Here is a 14,816-nt window from a genome sequence, read left to right as displayed (position 1 = left end):
TAGTGCATGTAGCCCCAGCTAATCTGATGGGAGGGTAAAAGCTCCTTCTTTCTGCCCAAATGGGAATAAGCATAAATCCCACTCTGTATTGGAAAACTACATCCATCATTAATCTATGCAGCAGGAGGATGGGTGCCGCTGACAGTAGCCATGAGTTGAGGTGCACTTGCCTCTACACTCAGAAATGTCTCTGCACAGTGCCCTCAGCTTCTGAAAGAAGGAGACACCCTTAGTTTGGGCAGACCTGAGACTGTAGATAATCCAGTGTGCTTTTCATTTGGCTCAGATGGAATACTATTCATCCCTTTCCTTCTCTAATTTGCCAGAGTACTTAACTACATGCTTAATTGGAAACTAATACAAGCACGTCCAACAAATTATTTGAGAAGGATTTTTAGGTCACGGGATGTGCTAGCCTCTTCCTCTGAATTTCAACAACAGCTCGCTTTATTCTCTGTAGTGGAATTACTTTAATATCATTGAAAAATACAAAGGTGGATCAGTTTTAAATTGGAAGTAAGTCCTTGTTTCCTTTTTATTTTTAATTTTCTTATTTTGAAGCTTGCCCTTCTAAAAATCAGCGGTTGCCATTTTATTTATGCTTGTAAAGTAAATTTGAATACTGGTATTGGCACCTGCTCCAACCCCTGCTCAGTTAGGGCCACCCAGAGCAGGTTGCCCAGGACCAGGTCTGGACAGCTTCTGAGGATGGACAGCCCAGGACACTGTTAGCCGTCTTATCATCAAGGGTACAATGAAGGCTCATGTTGAACTTGGTGTCCACCAGGACCCCAGGTCCTTTTCTGTCAAGCTGCTTTCCACCCAGTCAGCCCCCAGCATGTACTGGTGCTATGGGTGCACCCTGCCCCATCATCCAAACCATTAATGAAGATGTTAAGCAAGACTGGATTCCTGGGGTACACTGTTAGTTACTGGCCTTATAACAGACTTTGTGCCACTGATCACCACCCTGATACAAAGTGAACCTGGAAAACCATATTCACTGACTGTTAACAAAGAGAAAAATTAAAAGCCTGTGTCCTCCTTGAGAAAAGAAAGTGCTCAAAGTGGCCCACAGTGTTTTAAAAAATTATTAGTTTTCTTTAACTAACTAGTTATGTCATTTAACATTCAGTGATAGGATGGATAATCAGCTGTGAGAAAATAAATAATCGTTTGACAAAAGGAGAACTTCACTGATTTACACCAAAGGAGTAGTTTTCCTTCTGTTATTTTTTTTTTGCTGTGTGACAGCCAAAATGCTGCACAGTTAAACCATGCTATACTCAAGTATTTAGTTTTTGGTTATTTTTCAGGGTTGCAGCAGGAGAAATACAGAATTTAGGAGGAAAATGTGGCATGCTAATGACATACCAATGTAGATGAGAAATATGTTTTAAGTTTTCAATGTTCGCTTATTTGCTGGTTAATGTAGCTGACTTCTTCCCTGAGGATTAGAGTGTAATCATCTTTGTCAGGCCCAAGCCCAATGTCATCTCAGATTTAAAATTTTCACTGCCAAAAGCAGTAGCACGTGGAAAATGTTAGGATTGAGTGTAAAGTCCTTTTTACCTCAAGGGGAAGTTATGGAGAGGGAAAAGGATCATCCCTTGTTTATTGACAGGCTATTTCTATTAGTGCTAATACCATAATCCACAGTATCTGCCTAAGAATATGTATTTTCTATTCAGCTCACTTAGATTTGTTTTTTTTCTTTGCAGGATAAAATCTTCTATGATCATGTTGTACAACCTGTCTTAAGGGAAGACAATGAAGTAGGAGTTCGATCACTGTCACAGAATGAAGACAAGATCAAAGGATCATTTTCATTAATTTCTCTGTTTGACAGCATCACGTACAACAAGGTGAAAAAATACAAAATTCTTCCTGTTTCTTGTATATTGCGAACTAACGTGATACATGGTATGTTTGAGAAGTAGAGTGGAATATCCTCTTGAATTACAATGCTTTGTAGTTTTGCCATTCAAAATTTATTTTTGCTGTGCACACAAACATATCTGGTGTTGCAAATCTTTCTCTGAGAGAAACTGTGAAAACATTTTTAATCACCATGAGCTATGAAGCATAGGAGTAAACTAACTTTTCTGAAATAATTTGAAAAGATACTGCAATAATAATCACAACAACTGAAGTTTTCTCATAGCTTGTTTTGTACTTTAGGGGGCTTCTATTACCTGGATGCTTTCTGGTTTTCTGACTGAGAAGTTGTTTATCAAAGCTCTTAATGTAAGTTTGGAAAACTAACATCATCATCCTGATTTATAAGCTTGAAAATGGCAAGTGTACTAAGTACTGTCTGCCCTTCTGATGTTTTTTATTGAACTCTCATGAATTCTGATTCTTCTGCTTGTTTTCCTGCAGTTATATCTGAAAGAATTTTCCTTTTCAAATGCTAACCAAGATGATCTCTGGACCCACATACAGATGGTACTCATTTTATCTTCAGTATTTTGCTCTGGGGTTTGGCTTAGATCAAATGTAGTGTACATACTACTTGCAGAAGACTGCACTGGATTTGGCTATGCCTAGTGCAGTCTTTCTCTCTCACACACACACACAAAAATTGCTTTGCCAGCTCTTTTGGCTTAGGTCTTCAGAAATGTTTATTTGGCTACTTAACAGCACTTGAGATCATTGCAGCAAAGTACAAGGAGCAGAGAAATGAGATGGAAAATTAGGGTCAAGTGGAGTTTTCAGGCTCATGGATTGCCTTAGCCTACATGAAATTGCATAGCCTGTATTTTCTGGAGCTTATGTTTTGCCAGATTAACGAGTATGATGTTTTGGGCTTGGTGATTAAGGATGCTGATATCTCACAGATCCAGCAAAGCCTGTAGTCTCACAGTCCGACAAAGTCCAGGGCAGTAGCTCAGCATTTCATCCTTTGCTGATTTTGGCAGAAATCCGAATAAGAAAAAAGGTGCTAATGATAGGTTTAGTTAAAAAAACAAACAAAAAAACAAACAAACAAACAAACAAAAAAGCAAACCAAACAAACAAACAAAAAAGAAAAAAACAAGCATTTCCCTATTCCTCTAAAAAAGGCTTTCATTGCACTACAGAAAAAAGTCTTAGGTTAAGAACAAGAGTGCCACAATTTCAGATATGCAAGTCTGTCACATCTTCTATACCAACAGATACCAATTCACACTGGTTGGAACTCTAGCTTAGTATCTTTTTTGGTATATCTTTTCTGTTCAATTTGTATATTAGGCTGTCACTTAAAAATCTCTTGTCTTCTGGTAGCTTTATTTCAGTAAAATTAATAAATTGAGTCTGTCACAGACATACAGGGCTGTAAGTATATTAATACTAAAAAGAGAAAGGTTAGCAGTCAGGTTATAAGAATGAGAAACATCTTCTCCATATGTCACAATTCCTGTTTGTCCTTAATCTTTCTAATTCCTGTTTCTCTTGAAGGTTGTAGACGCACAGGATGAAGTTCAGTTGCCAGCATCTGTAAAAAAAATAATGGATTCCTGGACATGCCAAAATGGGTTTCCAGTTTTAACATTAAACATAACCACTGGCACAATCAGTCAGGAACAATTTCTTAATAAAAAGAGTGAAAACACCAGTACTGATTCTTACAAGTATGTTTAGTTTGTGTCCTTATCATATGTTTATTCCTTTATTCCATTTTTTTTTTTTTTTTTTTTTTTTTTTTTTTTTGTAGCATGAACTGTAAAGTAAATCTTGTTTAAAACTGGAGTTTATGATAGTTTTTCAAGTTGCTTGTATCACTGAAGATTGCGTTCCTCTGCAGTAGTGACTTTTCTAGCCACATAATATCTTTGTAAGGAAGGACATGCAGGCCATGACTATGTTGCAAGGCAGGAGTTTTGCCTGGCATTTTCTTCAGTCTTCATCTCAGTTGTCCATACTGGGGACTGGGGACTTACCTGAACCATGTGTCAGCTTCTTTCCAGTTGACATATTTCCAGTATCATCATTGTAGAAAAGACAAAGGGGTTGTTGTTGATGACTCCTTACTCAGAAAGTGCTGAGTACCTGACATGCAGTTCTAAAGCTCCTGACTGTCAGTGAGCGTTGCTGAGTTCCTGGTACTTTTGAAGGCTGTGCTGCATATTTAGATACCTAAGTACGGTGATAGAAGGAGCTGTCTTTGGTCATCTACTTGGGAAACTCATGGCCAGAGTTTGAACTTCTGTGAAATTCAGCACTTGTCATGAGCATTGGGATGTATGGAGAAAGTCCATGAGATGAGTTATCACCTAGGGAAGTATAAAGGGGAGCATAACCCAAAGCATTTTTTTCCTGGCTGCTGTTGCTAGTCATGCAGAGAGCCAAAAGCAAAATTTTGATGAGAACCATAGAGTTTCCTTTGTTTCCAAGCTCCAGGAAATGTAGAAAACTAGTCCAATCAATGTCTTTGGCTATTTTAGATAAGGAGTTCCAAGTTACAAACATCATGTCTGTTACTCTAGTTACAGCAGGAGGCAATACCATGTGAATTTAAGCAAATCCAGGACAAGTATTACAGAATTTTTCATTTTCATTGATGACTTCAGGCTGTCATAGCTTTTATCTGTTTTCACTGGGAGATTTAGATTCCTCAGAAAGGAAATTAAAGTCATCACAATTACAGTTGTGTTGCTTGCCTGGATCCTTTTTTAGTAGGCGCAGTTCTGAAAAGAATCTTTACAGTCTCCAGAAATAAGGTGAAGAAGCAGGGAAAATAAAATTATCACCTGGAGAAGGGCAGCCAGAGCACAGGAGTGAAGTGATGTAAGAAAGGTCTAGCACAGAACAGTCTAAATATGAGTGCCTGTTTAAATCCAGGCTAAAAATCCTTTATCATCAATGAACCAAAGTGCTGATCCAGCATAAGTACCACCGCCTGACACTGTTTTGTGTATCAGAGAGGAGAGATAGTAGATGGAAATTCCTGTAAGAACTCATTTGCATTTAGGTCAGCAACATCAGAGAATAGTTTGTTTGTTTGTTTGTTTGTTTTAGCAAAATAATTAATTCTCTCTCTCTCTCTTTTTTTTTTTTTTTTTTTTTTTCTTAAGCAACACATGGATTGTTCCTATTTCTTGGATGAGAAATGGATCATCACAACCTCTAATATGGCTAGATAAAAGCAGCAGTAAGTAACATGTTTGTTCACACATGCTAAAACCAAGATGATAAAAACATGTTTAATACTCCTTTAAAGAAAATATATATTTGAATTAGTTAGAGAGATAAATCTTTATTCCACTAAAGTCTACATCTAACTATTGTGTTCTATTCCTTTTATAAACTGAGATTTCCACAGTAATTTTAATTTTAATGTTGTCATTTTGTACACAAATCAAAATTTCCAGCTCCTCATAGTTCTGTATTATTATTACTTTAGCAGATCCTACTGACATTAAAGAGAGATTCTGAATATAGGTAGCATCTCAGAGTTTGTCTGCGATACATCAGAAAATGATCAAGCTCAAAAAGTAGATATGAAAACTGAAAAAAATTAAAACCAGCTGTGTTAAGAGGAAAAACATTGTTAAGGGCGGATAAAACCAGAAAATGAGCTTTTTCAACACTGTGTATTTTGTTTATGCAAATTTAATGAAAAAATGTAATCTTGACAACAACGTAGACTTCCAAAAGGTTTTAAGAGTTTATAATAAAAAAGTGAGTTTATAGGCATCTCTAGTCAAATACAAATCCAGTTTTCTCATTCTAGTGCTTCCCAATTAACAGCTGTATTTTTTTGAGAAAGAAGAAAAGTAATAATTAGGATGGGTTAATTAGTTTTCTTTGGTAAGTCACTCCTCAGCTCCCTCAGACTTTGAATCAGTTACAAGTAGGTGCACAGACTGTAGTGTTCACTGAATACCTAAGAGCCAAACTACAATACTACAATAGTGTGTGTGTTTTGTCACTCTCTGCCCTCTGTTTGCAATGGTCTTGCCCTGCTTTTTAGGCAATAAGATAGCTTGAGTGATTATTTCACAGTATATGGGCAAATGAATAAGCAATCAGTGGATGTTCCAGTGAGGTGAAAAATCAGAAAATTTATAGAAAAGAAGTGTTAAGCACTGCTTGCTTGGAAGGACTAGTGTTACATGCTAGGCTTATATTATTGAAATGACAGCAATTCTATGTGATTTTGATCTTAAATCACCCATTATGTGATTTAAGAGCTACAGAAAAATTTATGAAATAAACATTGTGTTGCATCTGCCTGAAGGAACTACAATAAAGTAGAAATTCAGTCTTTAAAATGCATTCCACTAGTATTTGAAAGCTATGTATGAAACTTCCCAGACGCTAGACTTCAGCCAAGTGACTTGCTTTCAAACTTGAAGTTTTTAAAAAATAATAATAATTCTTTTTTTTTTTTTTTTTTTTTTTTTTTTTATGACTTTTTGATGTAGAGATAAACCAGATGGTTCCTTACAAGGGTAAAAATGTTGAGATATTTTTCAATTCAGCTACCATTTTGCTCCTGTGAGACTGAAATGGCTTCTGGTTGAGAACTTCTGTTACTGTGATGATTCAGAAGTGTTCATGAGAATGGTTTGGGTAAATGAAAATGAGGGATTTGGTATGAAGTACTGTTTTGCCTAAAATTTTGGAACAGCTTCTGCAGTGATATAACAATACATAAAAAGGAAACAATTCAAAAGCGATGCCATGTATGTTTATTTTTGATGAAAAGAGTTGCATGGGAGTTGATTTCTTTTACTTCTAAACAGGTTAAATTGAGTCATGAGCTCCAAACTATCAGGTACCAAGCATGTTCTTTCACAGCTGTGCTATAAAGTGTTAACAGCCTGTCCTGTTGGTTTAAGGCTTCTCTGGCAATGTCTAGATACTTATCTTCTGCTAATATAATTGCATTGGTCTCTGGTAGGTAAAGACACAATCCCTGAGTGATGCACATCTGCTCAGTGAATGTACAAAACACAAGCAAACCATGCTGCTGTGGTAGAACGTTTCACTTGGCCTGTGGGTGTAGCTTAGGAATGGGCTGCATTTCTGGGCATGTTTGCTATTTTAGATGCATCTAAAAGTCCTTTTGATAATTAGCAGAGCATTGAACTAGTATATGGAAAACACTGCTAGTGCCATATCCTAGCCACCCACAGTCTTTTAAATGCTTAAGTTAGTAACTGTCATGTGTGACATTTTCCTTTTGTTTTATTTGTGAGAATGACTCGGGATGAATCCTGTAGTACTTGCTCTGTCAAAACACACTGTAGTCCCAGCCTTCTCACCAATACTGATTTATTGTCTTAGAGTTTGCTGTCTTCTTAAACCAAGCTGATCATACCCAGTTGAAGCAGACTCTGAATCCCCTTAAAGCCTTCCAGGCTGCTCTGTTCCCTTCCAGTGCACTGTAAGCTGTTGGGAGCAAGTAATCAGACAAACACCTAATGTAGGCAGTAGTGAAATGAAACAACTGAAAAAAAGGAGACTTTAGGATGTGATGTAACTCAGCAGGACCGCAGGACTTTTATTTAAAGTAATCTTTTTCAGTTGTTTGCCTCTCACATAAACCTAGGTGTTTTGTTTTTCTTGATCACCTATTACACAAATTCTAGTAGGCAGCTGTTCTGTTGGGTACTGAAGGTTGTGTTTTGGAGGAACGCTGGGAGCAGCAGGTGTGCCAAGGGTGCATGTCTCAGTATGTGGAGGTATTGAATCATAGAATGACTTGGACTGGAAGTGACCTTAAAGATTGTATAGTCCCAAGCTGTTTACTTTTAGATGACCTCACTGAACTCTCCAAACTGATTGTCCCATTCTACTCTGCACTGGTGTGGCCTCATCTCAAGAACTGTGTGCAGTTCTGGATAACACAGTGTAAAAAGGACATAAAACTATTAGGGACTGACCAAAGAAGGGCTACAAAAATGGTGAAGGTTCTGGAGGGGAAGACATATGAGGAGCAGCTGAGCTCCCTTGGTTTGTTCAGCCCTGAGCAGAGCAGGCTGAGGAGAGGCCTCACAAATGTACCCGGCTTTTGTTGATTCTCAGTGTATCCAGCCTCAGACCTCTGTCTCAGGGGATCATTGAGTTCCCTGTTCATAAATGCAAGAGAATTTATCAGGGTGCATAAAATAAAATAATACTTTTTAATATCATTTTACAGAAATTTTTCCTGAAATGCAAGTGTCAGAATCAGAATATGACTGGATCCTGCTAAATGTAAATTTAAGTGGATACTACAGAGTGAACTACGATCAGTTAAACTTAAAAAGATTAGTACACTTGCTTGAAAATGATCCAAAGGTAAGATATTTTTTTTAAACTTGTAAATTGCCTTCTTTCCATATATTTCTTCTTGCAGTTCTTAAAAGTAATAATTTTGATTATATTATACATGATCACATAAGAACAAATGATCCACCATTGCATGACTAAAGTTACTGACAGACTTCCATAGTGGAATAGAACAAGGCCAAGTAGTTTCACATAAGCATTATGTTGAAAAATAGCATACGTAAGATGGCATTCTGCCTTCAAAGTTGTCTTAACAACTTGTGGTTCTTCCAATATCTTCAATTTGGCTTGAAGAATTATCAGTGTGAATGTATGACTAAGCCTTATTTGCTGTTAGGTAAACATGGAGAGGAAAGTTAGGAGAAAGTTTTTATTTCCACATTTTCTCAAAGCACAGTATTTCTGCCAATGAAACAGCAACAACAAAAAATGCATCTGATGGAGTTTTTGGGTGTTTAGGGCTTTGTGTGTGTGTTGTGTGAAGAATGTTCTGAGAGGTTCCAGTCAGTTCTGCTAGGGCTCTTTCAGTCCTCTGTAGACTATGCAACACAGAGGACACATGTCACCTCTGACTTGCCACAGCATGGGCTGGAGGTAAATGAGGCTTAGAGCAGCCCATCCATATCACCGTATATAGGGTTGTGTGGTATTTAATGTTTCCTAGACCTAGAGTGAGAGAAAGGCTCTGGTAATAATATTGGTTCATTGGTTTTGATATCAAAGCTGAGAAAGTTTAAGCTTTCTGAGTCTGGGGCACACACTAATAACGTGCAGTCAGATGACTTACCTGGGAGGTCTCAATACACAGAATCACAGAATCACAGAATTTGCTAGGTTGGAAGAGACCTCAAGGTCATCGAGTCCAACCTCCAACCTAACGCTAACAGCCCTCCACTAAACCATATCCCTAAGCTCTACATCTAAACGTCTTTTGAAGACTTCCAGGGATGGTGACTCCACCACTTCCCTGGGCAGCCTGTTCCAGTGCCTCACAACCCTTTCAGTGAAGAAGTTCTTCCTAACATCTAGCCTAAAACTCCCCTGGCTCAACTTAAACCCATTCCCCCTCGTCCTGTCACCAGGAACGTGGGAGAACAGGCCAACCCCCACCTCGCTACAGCCTCCCTTGAGGTACCTAAAAAGAGCGATAAGGTCGCCCCTGAGCCTCCTCTTCTCCAGGCTGAACAAGCCCAGCTCCCTCAGCCGCTCCTCGTAGGACTTGTTCTCCAGGCCCCTCACCAGCTTCGTCGCCCTTCTCTGCACCCGCTCAAGCACCTCGATGTCCTTCTTGTAGCGAGGGGCCCAAAACTGAACACAGTACTCGAGGTGCGGCCTCACCAGAGCTGAGTACAGGGGGACGATCACCTCCCTAGCCCTGCTGGTCACGCTGTTCCTAATACAAGCCAGGATGCCGTTGGCCTTCTTGGCCACCTGAGCACACTGCTGGCTCATATTCAGCCGACTGTCCACCATCACTCCCAGGTCCTTCTCTGCCTGGCAGCTTTCCAACCATTCCTCTCCCAGCCTGTAGCTCTGCTTGGGGTTATTGCGCCCCAGGTGCAGGACCCGGCACTTGGCCTTGTTAAACTTCATGCAGTTGACCTCAGCCCATCGGTCCAGCCTATCCAGATCCTCCTGCAGAGCTTTCCTACCCTCAAGCAGATCGACACACGCACCTAACTTGGTGTCATCTGCGAACTACGAATACGAATACGAATACCTAACTTGGTGTCATCTGCGAATACGAGGCTGATGAGAACACACAGGTGTGACCAAGCTTCTCTATGGCACACTGGCTTCTTTTTTCTAAGCTTTTCTTTCACAGCAAATCTAAGTCAGAATGAACTGCTGACTTGGGTACTGCTGTGCTTTGGTACGGGTTGGTGGTAAGGACGGCTAGAGCATCACCCAAGCCTTACCAGTACGGAAACAGGGATAAGTACGGAAGAGGGATAAGCATGAGATGTAGGCAGTGCCTACAGTCCTTCTCCAGTAAGGTAGTTTGTGATGGTTGTCAGACACTCCAGTCTAGACTAATGTGAGTATGTATTCTGAACTGAAGCCTCAAAAGGAAAAAATGTGCCAGAATGATATAACAAGGTTATTTTTAGGAAATGTACAGTTTCTTTATTTTTATTTCAGCATTCAAAGAAGAGGGGTCTTGAAGTTCCAAACACAGTGTTTTGCAGTTGTGTATTTATATATATGTAAATGCTCCTAAAATCACATAAACAATTTCATCTTAAAATACAGGATATGTTTTAATATGTTTTGTAGAAGATTTTGGCTTAGGAAAGATGTTAGGGACTTGTATTACACATATGAAACCTAGTACAGCTTTTTTAAATTCTTAATGATGTGTTTAAATCTATTAACACGGTATTGATGCTTTCTGCAGGCTATTCCTGCTGTCAGCAGGTTCCAGCTCCTGGATGATGTTTTTGCATTGACACAGTAAGTATGTTTTGCATATGCCAAAGAAAGTAAATAAAATACATGATTTCATTCAACATTCCTGCTTCTGCTTCTTTCATTCCTATCCATATGTGCCTCATAAGAACGACAGACCGTTCAACAAAATGGGAGGGTATAAAGTATTCAGTGCATTCTTCTGTCAGTGTTGAGTGATTTCAAAATTTCTTTTAAAGTGTTCCATCTCTTAGCAAGTATTTTAAATGACGGCACCATCATGAATGTTTTAGTGACTAACCTAGATTTGTTATAACAGAAAAAAAAAAAAAAATGAAGATAGTGAATTTTCCTTTTCTTAGTTTATTCTGGGGAATATCAGTTGTGCTGCCCTGTGTAACTCATAGGACCTCCTTCATTTCCTCTGCTGGTGGATGAGTTGGTCACTCATGTCTTGGCAGAAAAAGATCACGTTACTTGCACTGCAGGTGCTACAGTTCTGTAGAAAATCACTTTAAGATAACCCAATTTTGTATCAGTTTTCCTGTCACTCTTCCCTCCTTCTGAAAGCTGGGCAGTTCTTAGAGGAGGTTCATGTTTAGAGTCTACAGGAACATGCTGCTGGAGAGCTCAACAGTACTGTGGGGAGCCAAAGACATACAGTCCTGTGTCTTAGTCATACCAGAAATGCCCAAAGCCTCAGTCACCTATGATGCAGGATGTCACCTAGGGAGGACGTGGCCAAAGCACACTGCCACCCTTTGAAGTCTATGGAGGTGGACCTGGGAGCAGGAAGTCAAAATTACCTTTATTCCTCTTGTAAAAGTGTCCTTTCTCATACGAGAGCTCAAGCCTGACACATAATAAGGAGAGTAACTGTGAAGTATTGAGCTATGGTCCTGTATAGGCATGCTAGAAGTGTTTCTGTTCTGGTGGATTGGGGCTTGAATTGTTTTATTTTATTTTATTTTATTTTATTTTATTTTATTTTATTTTATTTTATTTTATTTTATTTTATTTTATTTTATTTTATTTTATTTTATTTTATTTTTTATTTATTTTCTGTGGGAAAGAATGGTTTCCATGCTAGCTTCATGCTAAAGTACAGAAATGCCATGCTCAAATCGCTAATCCCTGGGATAGTGTGCATGTGATTTAAACTGATTGACTTTTATAATTATGTTTATTCCATGAAAGAACCTGTATTGCAAATCTGTTGTCTAGCAGTAAAAAGATAAATGTATTAAAAGTGGAAACAGTGTTTTTTTCCTGCATTTTTAATCTAGTGAGAATGACATGTGCTGTAAATGTGCTTAGACCTAATCCTGCGGACACACCCACAACTCAGTCTGCATGTGGCTGTGCTTACCGCCATGATCGCCCCATTACTTGGATAGTGGCATTGTACTCTGCAATAAAGTGCTGGAAAGTTAAGCTCCTAAATGATGAACCACTGTTTTACATTTATTCTAATTTTCCAGTGTCTTCTCCAGTTCACTCCCCATCCTGTATCATCAGTTTATAAATAAACAGATATTCATGATAGATAGTTAATGTGAATAAGTATGCTGAAATATAAGTGTTTTTTATCTTCAAATAGGTTTGGATATATTCAGATTGAAACAGCACTTGAACTAACAAAGTACCTTGCCAGAGAAGATGAACTCTTCATATGGAATGTGGTATTGTTAAATCTAGTGCCCGAGAATTTGGAAAGTACTCTGAAAAACTATGAAGTATATCCACTTCTAAAGGTATCACATTTTTTGTGAGCAAAGATACTAGCCCTTTTAAATAAAACAGACTAAATTGAGTGCTTTATAAATTCTCATGAAAGTAACGAGTATGATGGGTCATAGTTTTAATAATTCCCTTCGCATGACTTTGCCAACTTCTTCTTTAAATATGAGGTTCTTATTTGTACATACTAGTAAATGATGAACATCACTACACTATGAATAATTCTTACTATAAAACAGAAATACGTTTACATTCTTAATATTAACCTTGATCTTAGGGTTTTGTTTTGTGTTGTTTTTGTAAAACTGAGGATCAGGAAAATCTACATGGAAAATACAAACTGGCTTGGAAAACTAAATGAGATGATTCTTTCCCATATTTGTTACATGAGATGGTATTTTCTTATTTATTTATTTGACTGCTATTTGACTGTACATTTGTTTTAAGTGTAATACCACAACAGTGATTCTCTTAAGTACTTAAAGTATAGGCATGTTTAAAATATGTGAGAAGAATACTTTTCTTTTGAGAACTTCTCTTTTTTTTTTTTCTTTTTTTTTTTCTTTTTTTTTTCTGTCTTATTCTTTGAGAATAAGCATTTATCTTCTTTGTACTGAGATCAAAGGTGTTAGTGATGTGAAATAATAACTTCCCACTTTGAATAGTACAAGTGTGTTGAATTTTATATAGATCATTCATACTTCATTTTAATGTGCTATATTGTCAAGAAACTAATAGTGGTAAATTTTTAGGATAAATCTGAGTAAGTAGAGACAAACACAGTATAACAAAAATGTGCATCTACATGAAAATAATTTTTCTTTCCCTTCTTTTAAAAGAAATACCTTTTAAAGAGAATGTTGCCAATATACCATTATTATGCAGGTTTTATTCGTCAAAATGTTGATGCTTTGGAACATGACTATTTTGCAAAGTAAGTATTCCATTGTTCTCAAAAGTTTGGACTGACATGATTGGATCTGATACACTGTAGTTCACTTTTATAAGTTTAAATAGAAGACAGAGAAAAATGGTCTAATTTGAATGCAACTGAATTGTTATTTTAACTGTCCTTATGTGTGTGTTACTTATGATGATACTTCTAATGAAAATGCAGTATCAGGGTTGCTTGGGATATTTTTAGTGTATTTAGTGAGCATAAAAATGATATCTTAATGATCTGAATGGTAGCTCCTGTTTATTGGAGAACAGGTGTAACATGCTGCTGCTATTTGGGGAAATTCCTGTAGCAATGAACTTCAGATGTGATTTATAGATCAATCACTAGAGCTTCAAATATTGCTTTTTGCATTGCAATTGAAAGCCACAGTCTTGACTGTCAGAATGATTGAGACTAGGTGCAACTAGAGCAACAGATCTATGAAGCACACAGAAAGCTAATAAAAATAAGAGTACATGGGTAGCCTCACTAATATCCGTGACTACTGGTGTCAGGAATCCATTATTAGCAATTTATTTTTTTTTATTTTTTATTAAACTTCAAATAACTTTTGTAGAAGTTCTCCTGGGTTAACAGCATAATGTTCAATAATTGTGGTCAAGCATAGTCTGAGTACTCCAAATGTGGAATACCTATCTTTTATTCTTGCTGTTTTGGCTTCCCTTCAAGAGTGTATTTGGAAAAACTTTTTGCAACAGCATGCTGGCTGGGCCTCCAAGACTGTTTGGACCTGTCATATGAACTGTATACTAAGTGGATGGACAACCCTCAGTACAAGTAAGAACAATAATGTGCTCTTAGAGGTGTGCATGTGTAAGTGAGGTGGGAAGTTAGTGGGCTATTACATGGGGCAGGCAGAATGAGAAAGGCTCCTATACACTGCTTGTTCTCCACAGACCTACAAAATTTGAAAAAAACAAACAGAAAATCACCACAAGACAAGAAAATGAACATAAAGCCTCACCACTTCCCCAAATCCCAACTTGATTTCATAATTACTGCTTTTTGCATACAATTTACAGACCATAGTCTGTTCAGCCACATAAGAGATCAAGCATAGATTAGGGCTTAAATCCCATACTGTCCAATCCCTTTTCCACAGTACAACCTTGGGGGCATCACATATACTGACTCAGTTTCTAGGCTTCTCTAAGTAGTAGAGAGTGAAGCTGTGTTTGTATGATATGGGTTCATGTCCATATCATTTGATGGGTGAACCCATCACACCATTTTGCATGTTCTCTATTTGCATGAACTGGGAGGGGCTGTCAGCTCTTGTGCTGAGACTGGAGCTTAGTGGTTAGGTTTCTGCTTTGTGAGAATGGAGTCTGGGCTCTACCAGGATCAGACTTTCTGTATTAGAGTACTGCATTGTTAAAAAATATTACAATGTATTGAAATTCTGATTTTCTTTTCCTTCCTTTTTCTTTTGATTTTTTTTTTC

At 37.8% G+C, this 14,816-nt stretch overlaps 1 protein-coding gene across 4 annotated transcripts in view; it reads left to right on the top strand.

Annotated features, from left to right (window-relative positions):
* The window catches only part of LVRN (laeverin), a 43,256-nt gene that overhangs the window by 18,149 nt on the left and 10,291 nt on the right, over positions 1–14,816 (top strand). For 3 of the 4 annotated variants that reach the window (XM_084503315.1, XM_084503314.1, XM_084503313.1), the window contains 10 exons: positions 1,722–1,865; positions 2,182–2,247; positions 2,383–2,448; positions 3,442–3,614; positions 5,058–5,134; positions 8,132–8,271; positions 10,661–10,716; positions 12,272–12,425; positions 13,251–13,345; positions 14,042–14,149. In XM_084503315.1, coding sequence (XP_084359441.1) covers positions 1,722–1,865; positions 2,182–2,247; positions 2,383–2,448; positions 3,442–3,614; positions 5,058–5,134; positions 8,132–8,271; positions 10,661–10,716; positions 12,272–12,425; positions 13,251–13,345; positions 14,042–14,149 — 1,079 coding nt within the window. The remainder of the gene's footprint in view (positions 1–1,721; positions 1,866–2,181; positions 2,248–2,382; positions 2,449–3,441; positions 3,615–5,057; positions 5,135–8,131; positions 8,272–10,660; positions 10,717–12,271; positions 12,426–13,250; positions 13,346–14,041; positions 14,150–14,816) is intronic. The other variant, XR_014686984.1, reaches the window with a different exon arrangement.

Source organism: Aythya ferina (genome assembly GCF_964211825.1).
Source record: "Aythya ferina genome assembly, chromosome: Z".
NCBI classification, from domain to species: Eukaryota; Metazoa; Chordata; class Aves; order Anseriformes; family Anatidae; genus Aythya; species Aythya ferina.
This window is presented reverse-complemented; position numbering and strand designations above follow the sequence as displayed.